The sequence below is a fragment of the Rhineura floridana genome, chromosome 14 (genome assembly GCF_030035675.1).
Source record: "Rhineura floridana isolate rRhiFlo1 chromosome 14, rRhiFlo1.hap2, whole genome shotgun sequence".
NCBI lineage: Eukaryota > Metazoa > Chordata > Lepidosauria > Squamata > Rhineuridae > Rhineura > Rhineura floridana.
This window is the reverse complement of record NC_084493.1, coordinates 33,060,314-33,082,874: the sequence shown is the minus strand read 5'-3', so window position 1 is coordinate 33,082,874 and position 22,561 is coordinate 33,060,314. Positions and strand designations below refer to the sequence as shown.

General features: G+C 46.1%; 1 protein-coding gene across 12 annotated transcripts in view; it reads right to left on the bottom strand.

The window, feature by feature from the left end:
- TJP1 (tight junction protein 1) overlaps positions 1–22,561 on the bottom strand; it is a 313,552-nt gene that overhangs the window by 202,106 nt on the left and 88,885 nt on the right. Inside the window, exon 1 of one of the 12 annotated variants that reach the window (XM_061595854.1) lies at positions 12,226–12,385. The exons of the other annotated variants lie outside the window; for them this stretch is intronic. Coding sequence (XP_061451838.1) covers positions 12,226–12,234 — 9 coding nt within the window. The 5' untranslated portion in view covers positions 12,235–12,385. Of the gene's footprint in view, positions 1–12,225; positions 12,386–22,561 lie in introns of those variants that run through there. 12 annotated transcript variants of the gene reach the window in all.

Sequence of the window (22,561 nt, the reverse complement as noted above, 5' to 3'; positions counted from 1 at the left end):
TTTAAAGCGTTTAGCAATGGAATTTGGGTGCTATGATTTTCAGGTGGAGCTAATGTTCTTGGCAGGAAAGTGAAGCCCCCCTGGAGTCTGCTTCCCTAAACACATTCCAGCCATTTTAAGCTATCAAAACAGCAAAATTATTCTACCCAGGCTTTGGGGAGAGGGTAGACACTCAGAAGATTACTGAGAGGTGTTAGGCCAGGCCTGCACACAGAAAGCAAAAGTGACCATCAGCTATTCACCATAGTCCTCCAGTAGTCCCTTGGTTCTGCTGAAAAATTAGTCAACCATTGGGAAAATCCACACCACACAGCTTGCCAGCTGCACTTCACTTGGTGGGTCCCAAGTTGTATGAGCCCAGTGGCAGCTGGTGGCTGCAGGTCAGCAGGGCAATGCAATCCACTCTGGGTTTTAACTTCAGCACTTTGGACAGCTCCTTAAAAGCTCAGACTAAAATCCAGAGCGGATTCCACTGCCCCATTGACATGGAGCTACCAGCCACCACTGGATGAGCCTCTGTTAGAAGACCAGCTCAGGCTTTTCATTTGCTACCTGCCATGGAAAGATTAAGGTACAACCAGTATCCAGGACACCACATACGATCTCGCAAGTTTTATTAGTAATCACTAAACGCTGAAGACAAAACTATGCATTGCAATGCTGTTGAGATTGCTTAATGCCGTGGTGGAGAACCCCTGGTCTGATGGTGTCCTGTTCTCACAAGGCTCCTGAGGAAGCAAGAGACTTGCCGGCCACAACACCAATGTGGGCAACAACCAAAGCACTAGCCAGGAAACAAGCCAGGAGGCACAAAGAACAACCAAAGACAGAACCATACTTAGAGCTCGAGAAGACTTCTTTCCTCAAGCAAGTCTCAACTGAAACAGGAAACCCTCTTATAATCTTTCTCATCCAGAAAGATCCACTGGATCGTGCCATACAACCCATCGAGATAGAATCATAGACAATAATAGAGTTGGAAGGGGCATATAAGGGCTATATAAGGCCAACCCCCTGCTCAATGCAGGAATACAATGCAGGTGGCTGGCCAGCTGCATCTTCAATGCCTCCAGAGGTGGAGAGCCCACCACCTCCCTAGAAACAAAGCTGTATGAGAAGAGACTGAAGGAAATGGGCATGTTTAGCCTTCAGAAGATAAGACTGAGGGGACATATGATAGCACTCTTCAAGTGCTTGAAAGGTTGTCACAAAGAGGAGGGCCGGGATCTCTTTTCAGTCATCCCAGAGTGCAGGACACAGAATAAAGGGCTCAGGTTTCAGGAAGCCAGATTTCAAGTGAACAATAGGAAAACCTTCCTGTTAGAGCAGTACGACAATGGAACCAATGACCTTGGGAGGTGATGGGCTCTCCAACACTGGAGGCATTCAAGACGAGGCAGCTGGCCAGCCACCTGTCGGGTATGCTTTAACTCAGATTCCTGCACTGAGCAGGAGGTTGGACTTGACGATCTTATCGGCCCTTCCAACTCTACTACTCCATGACTCTATGATTCTATGTGAATTTTAGAATGGAATATTTATACTGATGTTTTAAACTCTTGCACATCACTTTGAAATATTAATAATTTCTTAAAAATAAAATGAAGACATATGGATAAAATACTCCATAACTCATTTGTTTACTTATTTATTTATTTGTTTACATTTATATCCCACCTTTTCTCCAAAGAGCTCAAGATGGTGTACGTGGTTCTCCCCCTCCCCATTTTATCCTCACAACAACTCTGCAAGGTAGGCTAGGCTGAGAGCTTGTGACTGGCTTAAGATCATCCAGTGAGTTTCTTGGCCAATTGGGGATTTGAACCCTGGTCCCAGTCCGACACTCTAACTGCTATGCCACAATGGAATATTTATTTCATTTATCAGTCACCCAGTAACAAACGTTATCTAGGCTACCACACAAAATCAAGCAAATTAAACAATTCCAATAAAACAAAAACATCACAGCAAATAACACCACTATAAAAACAACCCGCCATTTCAAAGCAGAGACATAGACAGCAAAACATTGCCGTAACAATCAATTACTACAGAAAGCCAAAGAAATACATCATTACAGACCTAAATTAGCCAAGCTAAAAAAACCAAAGTATAATGCCCCTAGATTGGAACTTAGAGAAGCTTTCTGCTTAGTAGGTGAGTGTTGAGAAAACTGGAGGGGGGGGGGGAAGGGAACCAATAAAGTGCCTCAACCTGATCTTCAGAAAAATAGAAATTGGTTGCACTGTGTAATATTCCCAATCTTGTTTCTTTTATACACAATCTATATCCTCCGTCATATTGCAGCAATTCACTTATGGCATGATTCAAAAAGACGTACATGGAGCACATTAAATGCATGCAGTACATTTCTGTTGTCTGAGCATATGTTTGAAACTTTGGCTGTGAACATACTAGTCGTCTATAGCAAAGCATTTCATTGGCCACACCTGGAGGGGCAACGGGTTGATCTGCCAATCAGTTACAAAATCTGTTTGAAGCTGAATTGTCAAAGAATGCACTCAAGCTGCTCCCACCAGGTTTCACGTAAAAAGTTTGACTAGCGTCGTGGGCCCCCATTTTCAGAAGAGAGAGATTGAGACCCTATGGAACCGGCAGAACAGTAAGGGCAGAAGCACACTCACTGTTCTGCCGGTTCCACCTCTTTCTTCTGAAAACGGGGGCCATGACGCTAGGCAAGCCCCACCTCATTTATGTGAAACCTGGTGGGAGCAGCTTGAGTGCATTTTTTAAAAACTCAGCTTCACAGAGATTTTGCAACTGATTGGCAGATCAACCTGATCCTCCTCCAGGTGTGGCCAGTGGAAAAGCTTTGATCTGGCAACTGGTGTGTTTACAACCTAAGCGTGTCTCTACCCTTTGTATCTTGCCTGATGGGTCTTTTTCTTTCTTCCTACTTTTTGTGCTCCCTCTCCTTTCCTTTCTAGTTGGGAAAATCTGGCCACACTGACTTGCACCCCGAGATACCAACACAAAAGCTGCATTTTAAGCATCAGACAAATGAAACACGTCCTGTAACGTAGCGGTTTTAGGAGATAAGCCGTCCTTATTTATGTACAAATCTTCCCCCAGCCCCCAGAGAACAACATTCTTCTTTGATTATGTGAGCCTCCCACATGCCCAACGATGAGGAATTTGTGTGGGAAGCCTATTTGCGAAACTACCACTCGGACACTATATTGAACGAATGCCGGAGAAATTGGGAGAATAAATAAATAAATAACAAGCTCTCTAGCTGGAAGTCAAATGTCACAGCAGAACTTAATACACTGACATTCCTGGAAAGTGTTCAGTGCTTTTTTGACCAGCACAGCCAAGGCTGCCTCTGCCAGCAGGGAAGCCTCTCTCTCCTTCCCTGGGTCTCTGCACTAGAGCCACCGTTAGGGATTTCAGGCAGGGCTCAAAATCTGCTTGGCTTCCAACAGCAAAACAGGAGCAGCCTCCCAGAAAACTCCCAGAAAACTGAAAAGAGGTGCTGAATGTCACTTAATTTCCAAAAAAAACCCAGAGGAGAGACTCTGAAGTAGGGGTGTTGTCAGGAATAGGCCCATGGGGCACAGGCCCCAAATCTTTTCCAGAGTGTCCCGAGTGTTTCACGGTAGGTAATGAATTTAGAAGGTAGTGAACTAGGGGTCAGTCTGAGTTGCTAGGTGGAACATTAATTTGGGGAAATAGATTCATTTCAGATGACTTGATCTAGAGACAATTTTAGAGGCAATGAATGTCAACAACCGAAGGGGAATTTAATTGATTTGGGGCAGAATCTGTTGGGAAATGTGATTCAGTGGTGCAGTGTGGTATAGTAGGTAAGTGTTGCACTGGGACCTGGGAAACCAGGGTTCCAATCGCCCCTCACCCATGAAGCTCACTGGGTGACATTGGCCCAGTCACAGGCTCTCAGCCTAACCTACCTCACAGGGTTGTTGTGAGGATAAAATCAGGAGGGGGCAGAACCATGTTTGTATGTCACCTTGAGTTCCTTGTGGAAAAGGTGGGATATAAATGTATTAATTGGGGGGTAAATGAACTGGTTTGGGGTCATCTGGGGTGGAGTGCAATTTAAGTGAAGAATTTATATGAGGTGATTTTGATGGGAAATTAGTTGTCTTTCCTTCAGCGACATTTAAATCCTGAACTTGTATCTATACATATAGACTACCAAATACAAACTTTATGTAAATTTGTGTCTATGGGCTTGTTCTGTGAATCTTTAAAGTACCTTGCAATGGCCATGCAAAGAAGACCCTGCTTGGAATCTCAGAGAGTAGCTATTAGTCATGATAATAGCTAAATGGAACCTCCATGTTCAGAGGCAGTCTACCTCAGAAAGACAGGGGAGGATTGTCGTCTTCACGCTGTCCTGGTGGGCTTCCTACAATGAGGGCATCTGGTTTGCCACTGTGTGAACAAAGATACTGGACTACACAGACCTTAGGTATGATCCATGAGGGCTCTTCTTGTGGTCTTATCTCCACATCTTGTGACATGAACCTGACGGGCCACAACTTAGTGGCAGAACATATGCTTTGTACACAAAAGTCCCCAAGTTCACCCCTGTCATCTCCAGTTAAAAGTATTTCAGCTAGAAGATAATGGGAAATGCCCCTGCCTGAGATCCTGAGGAGGCACTCTTGGAGTAGGCAAGGGCTGGGGAACTTGGGGCTCTCCAGGTGTTAGACTCCAGATCCCATCAGACCCAGCCAGCATGGCCAATGGCCAGGATGATGGAAGTTGTAGTCCAAAACATCTGGGGGAGATCAGGTTAGGGAAGGCTTTTAAAGAGGGAGTCAGATATTAGAGGAAATAATCAAGAATATTCCGGATACACCTTTCCTTTTCTTTGATGCAGTTCCTACTAGCAGTTTAAATTGGTAACACTTCTGTGAAAGATAGTTTTATGTTTCTAATTAAAAGCCAAAGGCTGCATTTCTGCTGGCTGAAGATATTTTGTTAATGCTCAAAGTGTTTTAGAGATTGTACCCATGTAGCCAGAAATAAGCAACGCTGAAGTTTACTCCCAGGAAACGTTGCGCAGGACTGCAGTCATGCCACATGGCTGATAAGGAAAGTGAACCTGGTTCTCTCCAGACACATTCTGATGTGCTAACCCTTTGCCAACTCACTCTTCTATGACTCGTGGCCTAATAAATTGGGTACGATGCTGCTTTTCGGTTTGAGTGTGTGTCCTTGCACACAGAGACACAGATGCAATACACACACTATGGATCGACACAGCTACATGCATTTTTGGATTCCGCTTGGGCCTTGGAGGTGTGCAAAGGGGGCTGTCATGATCCTGCACTTCAAACTGTACCACGGAGCCGCTGCCCTCTGCTTCTGCCCTGTCCAAAGCTGTTTCTCTTTGTCTCAGACCACACCCTTGCAGATGAATCACCCATTCAGGGGACCATCTGCAGCCATTAAGAAACCTTAACCTTCTTTTGACTCAGGCATCATTTTAAAGGCAAAGAACAAAACCAGGCATAGACCCATTCACAATAGGAACAGGCGGCAATCTAATATTTTTCTTTTAAAACATACCTGACAATAACTTTGACTCAAAAGGTCACATTTCACCCCAAAAAAAACAAAACACCCGCTTCTTAACAACAAGAATTGGTCTAATTAAAGACCTTCTCTTGACCTACTTTGTGCCTTTTGTTCCTCCAGAGTAAACCAGGTATAACTGCTTGATCTAAACAGAGGCAGGTCAGAAGTTGGGGTGTCTGATTTGGAGTCTAGGCTGAGGAGCCAACCATGAGAGGGACGCTGGCCTGAGGGCCGGGGAGCCTGTCAGGGACTTGCAGGCTTGAAGGGGGAACCTTAGCAGGCACAGCTGTGTCAGCATCCTGTTCCCCATGTGGGCCAATCAGACGCTTCCGGGAAACCCAAAGAGAAAGGTTGGAAGGAAATAGCCCTCCCCTGCTCTGGCTCCCCAGCAACTGACATCCAGTGATATACTGCCTCGGAATATGGAAGATCCACTTACACACTGCCTAGTTTTCAAAAAAAAAAATGCAAGGCAGCTGACACACCCAACAACTGTAAAACAAATAAATAAATCCCCGTTAAGATCAAAATCCTCACATCAAAAACCTAAACTGCAACAACTGATTCAAAGAGAGCCTTCCCAAAGCTAAAACACCAGAGGTAAACCAGCAGGCAAGAGATCCTGCAGAAAAAGCCTTGGCCCTGCTTACCGCCAGCCATGCTGCATGGATTGGCTAATAATTGACCGCGGACTGGTGCAAAGACAAGGGGAGGAGAGAATCCGCAAGAAGGGCTTGAAGACAAACACACACACACCCTCACTGTTGCCTTCACAGGCATGCTGCTCTTTATTTATTTATTTATTTATTTAGATTTATATCCCGCCCTTCCTCCCAGTAAGAGCCCAGGGCAGCTCTTGAACATGGAGGTTCTATACACTGTAATCACCAAGAGTTGTTGCTAGAGTTTGTCTCATCGTCTTTTATAAAGTCACTGAAGCCAGTAAGGATAAAAACCCCACTGCAGCCAATCAGATGCCTTCAAAAAGCTGACAAGCACAGCATGGAGGCAATGGCTGTTTGGAAGGGCCATGGCTCAATGCTGCTTCACTTGCTTTGGCATGCAAAAGGTCCCAGGTTCAATCCTTGGCACGCCCAGATATGGCTGTGTATCTCTCTTAACTGAAACCCTGGAGAGTTGCTACCAGTCAGTGTAGACAATACTGAGCTAGATGGGACAATTGTCTGACTCAGTATAAGGAAGCTTCCTAGGTTCCCTGTGGCTCATCGCCAACACCTGGCACTCACAGGTATAAAGGTAAAGGTGAAGGTGTCCCTGCACTTGTAGTGCAAGTCGTTTCTGACTGTTAGGGTGACGTCTTGCGACGTTTACAAGGCAGACCGTATATATGGGGTGGGATTGCCAGTTCCTTCCCCGGCCTTTCTTTACCCCCCAGCATATGCCGGGTACTCATTTTACCGACCACGGATGGATGGAAGGCTGAGTGGACCTTGACCCCTTTTACTGGAGATTCGACTTCCTCCTTCCGTTGGAATCGAACTCCGGCCATAAGCAAAGCTCCGGCTGCGTTACCACCGCTTACCACTGTGCGCCACAGTATACTGATCTTAAACATGGAGATTTCACACCACCATCACGACTAGTAGCCAGTGATACACCTATCTTCCTCTGTGTCTTTGTCTCCTCTTTTAAGGCCATCTAAACAAAGTGGCCTTGCAGCCTTTGGGCAGCAAGTGTTCTTCTGTCGGCTATGATTCAGGGCTTTATGGGGAAGACAACTTGGTATATCCCCTCAGATTAAGTCCTTAGACACATGGCCCTTAGCAATGCCTGCCTTGGTCTTGCATTTCTAATATCCTTTCTCAATTTCTGAGTTGCTCTTATCTTAGTTTGTCAGCTGAATACTTTTTTTTTAGTACTGTTTGTACTACCAGGCACAGGGAACAAAGGTAGCCCTTCCCCTCCAGCCAACTTTATCGAAATGGTAATCTAGAAGTCCAGTGACTTTCAATCCAGGCTGCCTTCCTATCTCGGCAGAGAATGGAAATGTACTCAGGTCAGGAAGTTCAAAATCTTCCCATCCCCTTCCCATTTGACCCTTGTGGCAAAACAGAACCAATTGTGAAGTGTTCCAGCATTCACCATGAATTTTGCTCCAAAGATATAACAATTCAGGTCAGGAAATAACTTGACAAATCCACAAAGAAGATGCTAAATGCAGAAAAATCATTCCGCATCACCACCCGCTGCTTCTTCTAGCTGTTCTTGGAAAGAGCAGATGGACATATGCAAGAGGGCAAGACTCTATATGCTGAGCGCACCGTGGCACACTCTGAATTTGTCTGGGGTTGGCTGAGGGTGGGTGGATAGGTTTTTCAGAAACCTCCCAAATCTGTAATTTTTTCTGCTGGAACAAGACCACAGGAAACTGCCTTACACGGAGTCAGACCACTGAGCCATCCAGTTCAGTATTGTCCACACTGATTTGCAGCAGCTCCCCAGGATGCACTGACATCCTGGGAACTGAACCTGAGACCCTCTGCAGAGAAAACAAATGCTTTGCCACTGAGCGACAGCCTTTCCATACAAGTTAGAATTTTAGTCTTAGAACCCCTCCTCTCTCATTTTCTGTGCATGCTTGTTCATACAGAGAGAAGGCTAGGTCAGCTCACAACATTCTGCTGCCTAAGATGAAGGGCAGTATGGCACAAGCTCCCTTTCCATGTGTAGAAGGCAACCAGCCTGGCAAGTGAATCTTACTTCAACACAGAGATCTTCCACCACACATGAGTGCAGCAGGCTACATTTATGGGACACAGGGCAGGACACAGGGCACACACAGCTCTGTCCTCCAACACGTTGCAACTGCTTCCTACTCTCAGGATCCACTGCCTGAGGCAGTTGCCTCACTCTGCCAATGGTAGGGCCAGTCCTGAGAGGAGAGAAAAATCTACTTTCATTCTGGCAGATAGGATGACAAAAAGCCGCAGTTGCTGATTGCATTCTTGCACACAGCATTTGAAACCACATAGGTTCATTCCATACACAATAAAAAATGCTGAACCCAGGTCCATGGGGAATATGAGTTTACTCACTGAAAGGTGGAAGAGAAACACAAAAGTCTCCAAAATCCTAGCTGAGGTCAGGGAGGGCTTCATAAGATCAACCTGGGATGGTGGAGGTGATGGGCAGTCGGTGGAAACCTGCAATTACCGAATTGTGGGGATTAGGTGGTACAATAAGTGGGTAACAAGGAAGCAGGGGGCAAGGTGTAAAAGGGTCTCCAGGACCTTGGATAGCTCCTTCAGCAATAGATGTTGCTCCAGCAAAAGCTCATTTGGTCACTGACACCCCAATGCAGGCTTAATGAGTGAATGAGTCCTGAAGCTTAGACGAATGTAAAAGGATAGCACCCGCCCCATTAGTTTTCTTTTATCCCTACATTTTAAAAGCCTCTGAATGCTTCAGCATTTCCTCCTATAATCTCTTTGCCACTCAGTTAGAACCAGCAGCACCACATGTCATGCCTTTGCCTCTAGCAACGAATGGCATCTGAGTCGGCAGGAACTTCAGGTGCTTCTTCACGCAGCACCTCTAACTTGTCCTCTGCCTCACCAAAAGAAAAAAAAACCCAAGCAAAACACCTCCCCTTGAATTCAGGCTCCATGGGACTTGCCTCCCTCAAATACACATCCTGTCAACTTGCATTCTGCATGGGTAACACAAATATTAGAGATGTACCCTCTAGTAAAAAAAAAGCTTACACAGTTTTTTCAACATGATGGGAATACATAAGAGATTGCCAAGGCACCGGGGGAAACTTCCTAACAACTGAAAGGAAGGAAGAGAAAAGAAATGTGCTTGTATTTTTTTTTTTTTAAGAAATGAGTGTACCACAGCAGTCCAGGGAACCTCGGGCCCAGGGGGCAGATGTAGGTCTCCAGGCCTCTCTGCAGGCCATGCATCCTCTGAGTCACACCCTCCTTGAATATTTTTGCCTGGCTGGAAAATGTTCTTGAATCTCTGGTAACTTCTGATAGTGCTTCTTGCTTGCCTGGGTGGAGGGCGGAGAAAGCGTGTGTGTGTGTGTAGAAACTAGCCAGCTGTACAAGGTCACATTTATTGCTCTGCCCACTTGTGCCTCTGGCCTGCCCACCACTGGTATGTTGCCCCTGGAAGTTTGCCCAGAAGGGAATGCGGCCCTTGGGCTGAAAAAGCCCCCCCCCTCGGGCAAGAGTAACATATTTAGAGTGGGAGAACCCGGGTTCAAATCCCTACTCAGCCATGAAGTTTGGCTTAGTTGCTCTCGCTCAGCCTGGCTTATGGGGTGCCGTGAGAAAGGAAAGGAGGCCAGAGGAAGATTCTGCATATGAGAAGAGCCCCACTAGGTCAGACCAAGGCCTACCCAGTCCACCATGTCTGCTTGCACTCGGGGGTGTTGATAGGCGCAGGACCCGCCATGGGACAAATCTGAATCATATCTACATATGCAAATCTACATGTGGGTGGGGCTCCTTCCACCCAAGGGCCGCATTACCTTCTGGGCAACCTTCCAGGGGCCACATGCTAGTGGGCAGAGCAATATGTTAGGACAACTTTCAGAAGGAGAAAACGAACACTGGCTCTTTCTGTCAGGACTTTATTTGCCTCTGGGCAAATTAAGGAGGCAGATGGCTAGGGTCTGACCAGTACTGCACTTTGCAGGTTGTCCAGTCGTCCTGTAAGCAAAGGTGAAAATGAAACAAATCATTTTTTTAAAAGGGGAAGTGGCAGAAGATCTGGGGCTTGGCACAAAAGGCAAGAGGCTCAAGGCTCCTTGGGACATCTCCTGCATGTATTGAGGACCGTGTGGGAGCCCCAGGGTAATGCTCGAAAGCACATGCTCCAGCAATCTGGGTAAACTTTGGCAAGGATGGGTGTGGTCATAGGCTGGATGGGGGAAGTCTGAGAACCTCATGCACACTGCCTGGATTCTGACAACATCAACAAAATGCAGGATATAAATCACAAGTAGACAGAAAGATAGAGAGATAGTACAAAAATACATGCAAAGAAATGGAAACTCCTTCCGAAAGCAGCTGAGATAGAGACTTTTTTTAAAAAAAACAATCCTTACATTTATGCCCCACCTTTCTTCTATCATGAAAAGTCAAGGTGGCATAGCTGTGATTCCCAGGGGTGGTCACTCATCCAGGAATTGAGCAGACCCAGGCCTGTTTAAAGTCAGCAAAGTGGTGGCCTCTCATACCTCCAGTCCACACCCTGGGACCATTTCCACTTGATACTCCCATACTTAACTGTACACCACGTCTTTGACACGCAGCATCCCTCAAGCAACACATTCAACCACACCAGCTGGGTAGCTCCGACTCTGACCTAGAGGCCAGCAGTGAAGGCCACGGAAGGGCTAAACTGAGACACAGGTCCTGATGCTGGGCTCAAGCCAGAGCCTGTCTACCAAGAGCCCTCTGCACAGGAACCCCGAGTAAGCAGAACTCCATGCTGCCCATCACTGGACCACCAGAATGGACAATGGGCCAGGAGGGGGCTAATGGACAGCACTCTGCTCCCCCTGCAAACTTGGCAGGCAGTGTGGTTCAAGGGTGCCCTCTAGGCTGCAGTACCTGGCTGCCTGAGCTGCCCTCACAAGAGCCAATCCCTGCCTACCAGGCCCTATATAGCCCCAGTCTCAGAGATTGCTCCTTAGTCTATGCAACCTGCTTCCTGTGTGAGACCTCTACCTAATCTAATGCTCTCCATCCTTGACTGTTGTTGTCTAACCTGTCCCCTGCCTGGTTTAGGCTATGCATGCCTTTAGCCCCTCTCATCCTCCCCTGGAACTTGAGTGCAGCCTGTTTTAGATGACCCAGAGCACGACCCTTGCAGAGACCTGACAAAGCCATGTCAGCAGGGATGGTGACTGAGTGCTGAGTCAGAGACAGCCACTCCCCTCCCCCACACTGCTGCAGGAGATCCTTTTGCACAAGTCCCTCAATAAAAGCGCTCCACAGAGCCTGCTCAACTATTTCAAGAAGTTTTTACCCCCCAAAAAATAGTTTTTCCCTCTTAATTTTCTTAGCATACACAATGAAATGACAATGTATGTATATATCTGAGCACATTGCTGTGGGACACACATGAAAGCACCTAATGAGATCTGCCCTCCCTCTGGTTGAAACCACAGCGAGCCCCACAGAAGTGGCTGGTGCAAAGACAGCCAAACTTTAAAAAGCAACAAATGGCAATATTTTGGGTTGTTTTAGCAAGGAAAGGGTGGGGGAATCCACATAAATCAGAAACCCCGATGGAGATCACTTGCAGGCATCTCCTAATTTTTGCCTTCTCCCAAGCTCCAGAGACTATTGGAACATCGTGCATTAATACTCCAAGTCACACACACACACAAAAAAAGCACAAGGACCCACGATTCTTGCCGCATGCCTACAGCTCTGCTAACAGTTATGTGGAGTTGGCTAAAAATAGCTGCTTTGATTTTAACAGGCTCAAAAAGATGCAGAAATAAATGTTACACTTGCGTTTTCAGTCGAAAGAAGAGCAGGGGGCAGGAGAGACACCAACACATAATAATCTAATACGCCATTAAAAGGTTGGCCTTAAGCACAGTATCGGCAAATCTGATGAGTCGGTGGGAGAAGGAAAAAACAAAAGAGAGAGAAAGGAATCAAACCTTACCGGGAACATTAATCATTCTTAAAACAACTGGAGGCTGGGATAACGCATAACTTATCTCTCAGCAACCTGCGGAGGCCGGCAAACAGTCCTCGTTCCCCAGAGATTTATGGTCCCGGCAGCTTGAGAGCTTTTGCGGGCCTGCTTTCTTCTGCTCAAAAGAGGTGGGTTGCCGCTGCAAGGTTTTCCTGGCACCCTGTCAGCTTCGCCTCTCCCTCTCCAGTGCTTTGCTAATCGCCGCACACTGTTGTTTGCCCAACCGGGACACAGCCCCCGCTGCCACGAGAAGTCAATGGGACTGCTGCCATTAATTACCAGAGCCGAGGGACTGTGTGACACCTTATGGCTGTTTGTAATAGGGACACAATGGGACCGTCCAGACTGAGGATAATTCCATGGAGGGTAATGGGACTTATCAGCACCAGTGCCATTTACACCTTAGCCTTAATCCAAAATGTTGACAACACTGAAGCAAGTGACAGTTAAACAATGACAGGACCAATTGGTTAACCTAGGTTCTTCAGTCAGAGGTTTCTTAATTGGGGTAGGTGTGAGAGCCCAGTTGCCCGTGATCCCAAAGCCCGGACAGCCATTGTGTCCTTAACTTCTGGTAGCTCATTTTTTCCTGAATTTAGACTGAGGTGTCCGTTCCTCTTAGCCATGCCCCCCCAACAAAAAGTTTCATTTACAGCAGAGGTGGGGAACCTTAGGACTGAGGGCCAAATGCAGGCCGCATGGCTATCCCAGGGTCATGCCCACTCTCTGTATACTTCCCACTGGCCCTGCTCCATGTCCGCAAGTGCTTTCGCCTGGCTGGAATGTGCCCTGGAACTGTGACTGTCTCTTGCTTGCCTTGATGGTGGACAGAGAAATGTGCCGGTGTGGGCACAGAAACCGCTGCCTTTTGCATGGGAGGCATGCCGCCTGCTGTACAAAGGGAAGACTCGCATCCCTTGCTTTGACCACATTTTCCTCTGGCCTCAGCCACTACTGGGATATGCTTCACAGAAGGTTCCCTATGACAGACTGTGGCCCTCGGGTTGAAAAACACTCCCCACCCCTGATTTACAGCATGTGCCTTGAGAAGCTCAGTCCATCTGCTTCTGCATGAATTCCTGTCCTGAGTGGCTTTCCTGAGTGGAGGAAGAGGCAAGTCCAGAGAAGCTACAGGCAACTTCTCCGTCAGCCATCATTTGAGTGGGAGCTGGGAGGGATCCATGCCAAGACTTAGGGCTCACACCAAGTGGTCATGCCAAGAAGGAAGAAGCCAAGAGTCTCAATAACACACTAGAGCCAGGAAAGGCAGACATTGCCTAGGCAGGCTGGTGCTGATGGGAGTTGTAGTCCAAAAAAGCTGGAGGGTTCCAGCTTGGCAAAGGCTGGTCTAGAGCCGCTGGGGAAAATATTACCACTGGAGTCTGATGATTCTAATAACTGACTCATGCACCATTTTGCTAGTGTTGGGGGCACAAAACAACACCCAAACCTACCCCTTGGTCAATATAACCACCAATAGAGTAGTGACAAATTCAGAAGCACAGAGTCCCTTCATGATAGTCATGCCCCCTCCCCTCACAGCCATGCCCCCTCACCCACTGACTTGCTCACCGTTATAATCTCCGTACTCAGTTCTTCTCACCTGCAAATTCTCCCAAAACAACAGACATCCCTAGAAGCCAATCAGCATGAAAGGGGAGTGTATTAGTTAGCTACTGAGAAAAGTCTTCTCAGTGGCTGACTCACCTCCTTTTACTCCGATTGGCTCCAATAAGCCGGAAAGGACAAAGAAGCAGGTTAGAAGCCTCTTCTCAGTGGCCAACACACTCCCCTTTTCATGCTGATTGGCTCATGGGATGTTGGAGACATAGGGACCCGGCTGGGACCATGATCCCAAAAAAGTAAAGGGTCTAAAAACCCCTGAGATCCTGGACTGCTACACCCCTGATAACCACAGGAGAGCCTTTGACCAAAATCCCACGCCAGCCAGTAAAACTGGACATTGATGTTGTGGGACCAGTGGGGCCAGGTCTAAAAAGCAAAAGGAAAGCCTTTATTTTGAGAAACCAGAGACAGATGAATCAGCCAACACAGATGCTGTCTATCAGCAAATACAACACAGCTTCAGTAAGCCCATGATTGATTATCTCTATGATCAGCAGACCAGAACCCTTTGTGGGAATTTTTTAAATAAAGATGAAAAGGAGCATATCTGTTCAATTTCCTCAAAGTTTTGGGTCATTCTCTGCTTTTGCCAGTGGAGGACTACTCACATCAAGCAGCAAAGCAGGCAAATGTCAAGTTTCAATGGCAGAGCAGAAGAAGAACCAGAGAGGCGTTGATTCAGGGGAAAAGAAAACCAGGAGTTCTGCTTAAAGACAGACCTCTATTTCCTTTCTCTGTAGAATCACAGGCCTAATTATTTCTGTCCTCCAGAAAATAGCAGTGGCAACAACAGAGGGGAATATGGTGATTGATGCAGTTATTTTTCTTCATCTAAGTCACTTTATTAAAAAGTGATTTATTTTGTTTGTTAATTAGCATCCAGCAGCAAGGAAGTCATTGGATTCCACAAGCCATTAATGGATGCAGAAAGAGATGCCAGAAACCAAGATAGGTTTCCCCTCTCCCCCGGGTTGAAGGTGGTACAGGAAGAGGTACCCTTGCCCAAGGCACACATCTTTTATACTGTTGTGGTCCTGCAGATTCTCCACCTGTTCCTGGTTACTAGGGACAGCCCTTATTTTCATTTTGTCCCTATTTTTGCCTGTTGGAGATGTCTTTCTACAGGATTCAGGTCCTTCTCCCTGCATCTCTGTTTATTTACTTATTACATTTGTATACCACCTACTACAAAAGTACTCTAGTGTGCAGTGGGTGGAGCCAGAGTCAATGATGGATGGAGCCAAAAACAAAAGTACTCTGGATTAATGACCCTCAAATAGTGAAAGCTCTGCTTTAATTGTCTCCATAGCTATGTCAGACATCAACTCTGAATAGGGTTGCCAGGTTCAGGGCCTGAGACGGATCCTGTATCTTTAGCAGAAGAGAAAGTCAGCCAAGTGCAGGTGTTCTTGCAAGATTGTAATGGGAAAGACCACAAGGTAAACTTCTCCCTTCCCTCTGTACAACTTTTAAAGATACAGAAGACCTATTGGTTGCTAGGCCCAGCCTCCAAGAGGTCTTCTGTATCGTTAAAAGTTGTGCAGGGGGAAGGGAGAATTCCACCTTGTGGTTTTTCCCATTACAATGTTGCAAGAACACCTACATTGGCTGACTTTCTCTTCTCCTAAAAATACAGGACCAGTCTCAGGCCCTGAACCTGGCAACCCTAACTCTGAATCATGTGCAGATCAACTCAGGAACAAGCCACACTGGGTTTGATGGGGTTACTCTCAAATACAGATGATGTTGTTGATGATATTATTATTACAGTACAACAGCCCAGTACTGCTACTGTTCTGGGAAGCAAGTGAAAGTAATTCCTTTCTGACTTTAGCATGTCACACACACACACACACACACACACACACACATGGCAGAAGCCTACTAATTTGTTCTCTGATAGCTAGATAACCCTTTTCTAGGTTGTATGACTTAGGGAAACAAAACCTGGAAATATTTTTCTAAAAAAAACACCCATTTATTTACATCAAATAAAATAATGCCCTTTCTAACTGTTCTGAAGCTATATAGAAAGAGAAGGAAATGGTAGAAGCCAGGGAATATGAGGAAATGAACAGGAAGGAACTCTAATGGGATGGGGAAATGAGGCAGTTTCAGGAAGTGCCAGGGGGCTGCATAAACTAAGGCTGGGGGCCACATGCAGCCTCAAGGCCACAGGTTGCCCACCTGTAGTGCAAACACATACAGCTGCCTTATACTGAGCCACTCACATTAAGAATTAATCCTGCCAAATTCCGCTGTTTCTGCACTTCTGGCTTTCAGCCACAGATTGAAAGAAGCATTAGAGACTCTAATAGTTATAGCACAGATGTTTCTCACTGTGGCATGAACTCATTTAAATAGGCATAAGAAGAGGTAAGATCCTTTTTTAAGGGTTTCCCAGCAGTAATAGCTGTGCTGAACCACGAAGAAAATATCTCATACAAGCCCTTCCTGTTGCAGGGCTTTGCCACCACAATCAGTATAGAGACAGGCACCTTGAACATCCAGAAGGCAAGCGACAACCAATGTTCAGATTCAGAGTATCAATCACCTAGAACACACCATAGCTTTGGCATGGCTCTAGATGTTTCACTATTGCTGGTGCCAGAAAGGATTGCTCTTCCCACCCTGCACAAGAACCATTGTGCATCTCCCTCCCCCGCCCATCCACCAGCCTAATTAGGATACGGGGAAAGTAATCTTACAGCACAATCCTATGCATTGCTATTCAAAAGCAAATTCCATTACATTCAAGAGAGTTTTGCTCCCAGGTACTTGGGCATAGAATTGCAGCCTGAGTAGCTTAATGCTGTGAGTTGGCATAGAGTTCATCTACAAATGCGTATACATTTGCATCTGAGTAAAAACAGTAGTCCCAAAGCAACAAGCACACTTTATTTGCATGTGGAAGATGTACAAATATGTTGTGACAGGGATAGTCTTAGAAGAAGAATTAAGAGTTTTGTGGCACCTTAAAGACTAACAAATATATTACTGCATAAGCTTTTAAGGACTGCAGTCCCCCAGATGCATGAAGAGTTATCCTCAATTACAGGATACATATGGTGGCATGTGTGTTTTTGGAGGGGGGAGGAACTGTAAACAGTGAGCTCAGAGGAAAATGAAATACACAAGATTACAGACTGGCAATTATTCCCTTTAGGAGAGAAAAGCAGGGAAGCCTCTTTTAAGAAAGCGCTTACCATCTATGGCTTTTGTAAGCACTTACGCATATGTTTTAAAAATCGGTTGCTTCTTTAATCACCCAGATTTTCTTATCTGATCAATCCAACCAGTTTTAATTGATTCAATAATGCAGTCAGAATGTAAAGCTTATTTTGACTTTTTTTGTTTGTTTATAAACCAATGGAAAACAAACCCCCAAGAATACCACCCCTCAGGGTCCCTAATAACTCTTAATCCAACTAACAGGGAAATGGAACAGAGAGAGAGAGAAAGAGAGAGAAAGGATCAAACAAAGAGATGGAGGGGGAGCTGAAAAGAAAAGGGAAAGAGTGAAGGTGTGCTAAGCAGCAAAAAGGCCCAGTAGAGACAATGAAGGGCCCCTCCAGATGTCCTGTTTATTGTGTGTTCATGATTATTTGTGCTCATTATGGTATCGTCATAGGCAATCCCTCTTTCAATACTGTTTGCACCTGCAAAGTTTCAGGGTGGACATACTGCTTCATTTTCAACTGGTACATGTCCCAAAGCTTCCTGCTGAAATCCTTTTTATACCACCCATGTTCTGGGGTGGGTGGTTCCTGCCTTTGTTGCAGTATAGCACAAAAGTGCCCCTTGAGACTGCAAGCAGCATCACAGAACAACTAATAAAATGGAATGATGTGTGGACAGTCCAGTATCAATCCAACACTAATGCACTATTATTGCATCAATGACAAGCTGCAGAATACACCAGTCTGGAAAGGTCCTATGACTCTAGAAGCACCAGAAATCCAGACCAGATGGTGTGGAGTCCCCGCCCTTGCATCAACCCCTTACAAGCTGCTTCCAAAGAACCAACTCCAGCAAGGCAGCCTTGTTTGTTGGGTTTTCCAAAAAGCAGACAGTCTGGACCTGCTATTGTTTTTGCTTATGTTGAGAAAGACGAAAGGAAGGAAGTCCAAGTAGAAAGAGGACACAGACACTCCTTTAGTAATAAGAACATAAGAACATAAGAAGAGCCTGCTGGATCAGGCCAGTGGCCCATCTAGTCCAGCATCCTGTTCTCACAGTGGCCAACCAGGTGCCTGGGGGAAGCCCGCAAGCAGGACCCGAGTGCAAGAACACTCTCCCCTCCTGAGGCTTCCGGCAACTGGTTTTCAGAAGCATGCTGCCTCTGACTAGGGTGGCAGAGCACAGCCATCATGGCTAGTAGCCATTGATAGCCCTGTCCTCCATGAATTTGTCTAATCTTCTTTTAAAGCCATCCAAGCTGGTGGCCATTACTGCATCTTGTGGGAGCAAATTCCATAGTTTAACTATGCGCTGAGTAAAGAAGTACTTCCTTTTGTCTGTCCTGAATCTTCCAACATTCAGCTTCTTGGAATGTCCACGAGTTCTAGTATTATGAGAGAGGGAGAAGAACTTTTCTCTATCCACTTTCTCAATGCCATGCAATAGTAATGGCCAGCTGTAGTCCCTCTTTGCTTAATAATAATTGATAGGCTCAGTGGGCGGAAATGGGTGCAGCTGGAAAAAGTACTCACCGGGGATATATGATGAAACAAAAGCCTATTAAATGGTGTGGTTCACCCATGTCTGAAACTGCTAAGACCAAAGGCCACTCTAACACATCGTCTTCACACCTGGATTCAGCTCCATTTGGGTATGATATCGCACTTCCTAAAGAAAACAGGGTGAATAATTTACCCCTTTTTCATTTATTAAAAAAGAGGACTAAAGTGAGGATATGGTAGAGCAGGGATGGGGAGCTGTGGCCCTCCAGATGTTGCGGTACTACAAATCCCATCATCCCTGACCATTAGCTATGCTAGTTGGGGCTGATGGGAGTTGGACTCCAACAACATCTGGAGGGCCACAGGTTCCCCATCCCAATGTTTATAACATTATGCATGGCATGAAGAAAGTGGACAGGGAGCCTTTTTTCTCCTTGTCTCATAACACTATGAGCAGATCCACATCATATATTTAAAGCATGTCCAATGTACATTTAAAGCACATGACTTTAAAAAAAAAATCTGGGGAACTGCAGTTTGTTAAGGGTGCTGGGAATTTGTACCTCTGTGAGGGGAAAACCATAGTTTCCAGGATCTCAGGATCAGGCAATGAAGTTTAGATTCAGGACTGACAAAATAAAGGACTTCACAGAAGAGCACAATGCAGAACTGATTTATGGAATTCACAGCCACAAGATGTGTTGATAATTGCTGGTTTAGACAAACTCTTGGAAGATACCGTGGAAATGTTAGCACAGCTGAGTGAAATATCCATGTTCAAGGGCATAATGGTTGTGCACATTTTGCTGAGAGTAAGTCGTACTGAACAAATGCGGATTACTTCTGAGGAAACAAGCAGAGAACAGCAGGAAGCAAAAGGGGGCAAGGTCCATTTCCTTCATGTCCTGCTTGTGGGGTTCCTGTAGGTGTCTGACTGGCCACTGTGGGAGCAGGATGCCAGACTAGATGGGCCACTGGCCAAATCCTCTTCTTACGCAATATTCTTAGAATGCTTTATGAGTTTAACCTTGCAACCCTCTGCACACCTATTAGAAAACAGACCCCACTGAATGCAACGGGATGTACTTCTGAGTAAACTTGCTTTGGATCAGTCTACGTTGATTAAAGAGCAAGTGCCTCTTCTATACAAAGGACCAGGAGACCTCTCATCCTTTTTCACCTGGTATGCAAAAGTAGAGATCCACTGTACCATTCATGCAACACAGGGAGAGGACATTTCAGCACAAACTTCAGCATAGAAACTCAGCATTTATATATCATGCTCAAAAGATTTCAGATATAATCACGACCACATTTGTTTCCACCTATGTTCAGGAGCAATGTTAAGCTGGGGTCATTAAGGGATGTTAAATGGTGCCTCTCAAACTAGGTTGTCTGGTGCTGACTGAAGCACTGGGGTTGGGTGGGCAAATCTAAGGAGGGCCCAGCGTGGGCATCAGAAGTAGGCCTTGTCCAAGGAAGCTATGTGCCACAGCCAGCCCAAAATTTATAGATGCATCTTTATATGTGGGGCATGCACTTTTCCTTGAAGGATGGTGCTGGAAGGCTACCCCTTGAAGCCATTTGAAATTATTGTTGCAGTTATGTTAGGCAGAGCTTGGAAAAGTTACTTTTTTTGAACTACAACTCCCATCAGCCCAATCCAGTGGCCAAGCTGGCTGGGGCTGATGGGAGCTGTAGTTCAAAAAAGTAATACAGCAGTATAGTACCATAAAACACAGAGCGCATACTATTCGATGAAGGTGAACAGCACTTCTCTGTGTCAGAGAGGCTTGGATCACAAGGCTGCATGAATAGAAGGGGATATTAAGCAGGCTGAATGAAAAATTGCAGCCTTTGGGGGAGAGAGAAAGAGAGAAAGAAAAGACAAAGTAAGCAAAAGTTGCTCTTTGCAGACATTTTGCTGCTGCTCAGTGGGCTGTGCTACTTCAGACTGTGGAGGGAGGTGGGGCTGTGACATTATTTTTTATTTTTTATCCCACCTTTCCTCCCAGGAGCTCAAGGTAGCGTACATGTTTTCCCTCCACTCTCTTTTATTTTCACAACAACTCTGTGAGGTAGGCTAGACTGAGAGGCAGTCACCCAGTGAGCCTCATGGCCAATTGGGGATTTGAACCCTGCTCTCCCAGGCCATAGGCCAGCACCCTAACCACTTTGCCACACTGGCTCTGAATGTTCCTTTGCATAAAGAGAAATACCCACAGAGAAGGGAGCAGGTTTCCTTAGAGCCTTTCTCCCTGATCGGCTACATTTTACTTGTAGAGAAGGGTTTTTGTTTTTTTTAAAAAGCCACCACCATGCAAGAACATTCAAAACTGGCCTCCCCATCTGCTGAAATGGCACAATCCATTCTGTCCTCTCCTGTTGCTGCATGTGGAGTCAGGGCTTCAGCTTCTCCCATTCTCTCTCATTTGTCTGGGCTATTCGGGCTTCCAGACCCCTCCCAGGTATCCTTGGCCCACTGCCCCAGTGCCACCTCTCCTAGGGCCTGCTTCTCCTACCTCCCTTTCCCTAGCCAATATACTGTAGTGCTAAGTCATGTTCTGGCACCTCTCTCTCTCTCTCATATATCTATATATACACACCCTCATCTCCCTTAATGCAATGAAAATGTTTTTTTTTTAACAAATTAAAGCTGATACTGTCTGGCAGGGGTCCCCAGTGTGGTGTCTTCCAGATAGTAGACTCCAGCTCCCATCAGCCTCAGCAGCCAGAATGACCAAAGGTCAGGGGTAATGGGGAGCTGGAGCCAATCAACAGCAGTGAGGGGGCACCCGACTGAGGACGCCTGCTCTATTCAGTCAGGTTATTACTGCAGAGTGTCTTGCCTCAGGTTGGTATCAGCATCAGCTTAGCCCAGGGATGGGAAGCCTGTGGCCCTCTAGATACTGTTGGACTCCAGTAATATCTGAGGGGAGATAGGATAGCAATCTTCATCATCATCATCATCATCATCATTTTATTTGTACGCCGCCTTTCCACATAAAATTGTGCTCAAGGCGGCTTACAGCAAGGGGAACAAAAATACATCTCAAAAACAAATGCAAAAACAATTTCTTCAGGTACTTGAAAAGTTGTTACACAGAGGAGGGCTGGGATCTCTGGAGTGCAGGACATGGAATAATGGGCTCAAGTAACAAGAAACCAGATTTCAACTGGACATCAGGAAAAGCTTCTTAACTGTTAGAGTGGTATGAAAATGGAACCAATGACCTAGAGAGGTAGTGGGCTCTCCAACACTGGAGGCCTTCAAGACTAGGCAGCTGGACAGCTACCTGTCGGGTATGCTTTGAGTTGGATTCTTGCATTGAGCAGGGGGTTGGTCTCGATGGCTTCCAGCTCTACTATTCTGTGATTCCCATCAGCACCAGCCAGCATGGCCAATGGTCATGGATGATGGGACGAGGAGGTCAACAACAAGAGGGCACTGCGCTAGCTACCCCTGGCTTATGGTGATTCTCCCATTCTACCACTAAACCTTATGGGAACACTCCATCTCTAAGCTGTACGGCATTCGCTTTCACCACTCCAAATTAGACTGCTTTGTTTGGGGAGGAGGGTCAGAGTCTTCTGTGACTAAGAAAACATGAACTGCCCCACCTGGGCCAGTTATATTCCCCCTTTATATTAGCCCATTTGACGAGCCCGCCCTCCCCAGATACATTTTCCAGGTTCAGCCTTGCTTCTTGCTCTTTCTTGTGTTTGCTTGCTCTTCTCTCCTTGCAAGCATCTGCAGCTCCAACAGTGTGGCACCTTACTTAGGCTGATTGTCCTGAAATGAGCCAACCTCCAAAGCCCATTCCTGCAGTTATTTACAGCTCTCGCTGGGCTCATATTCTAGAAACACTTATCCCATTAAGCAGCAGTGGCAACAAGTGCATCGAATGTGATTTCACTCTTGGGCTGGAATTATTACCACTCTGGGTGGAATGAGAAGGGCAGGCCAGGCAATCAGGTGTTCTGTGAGATACTGT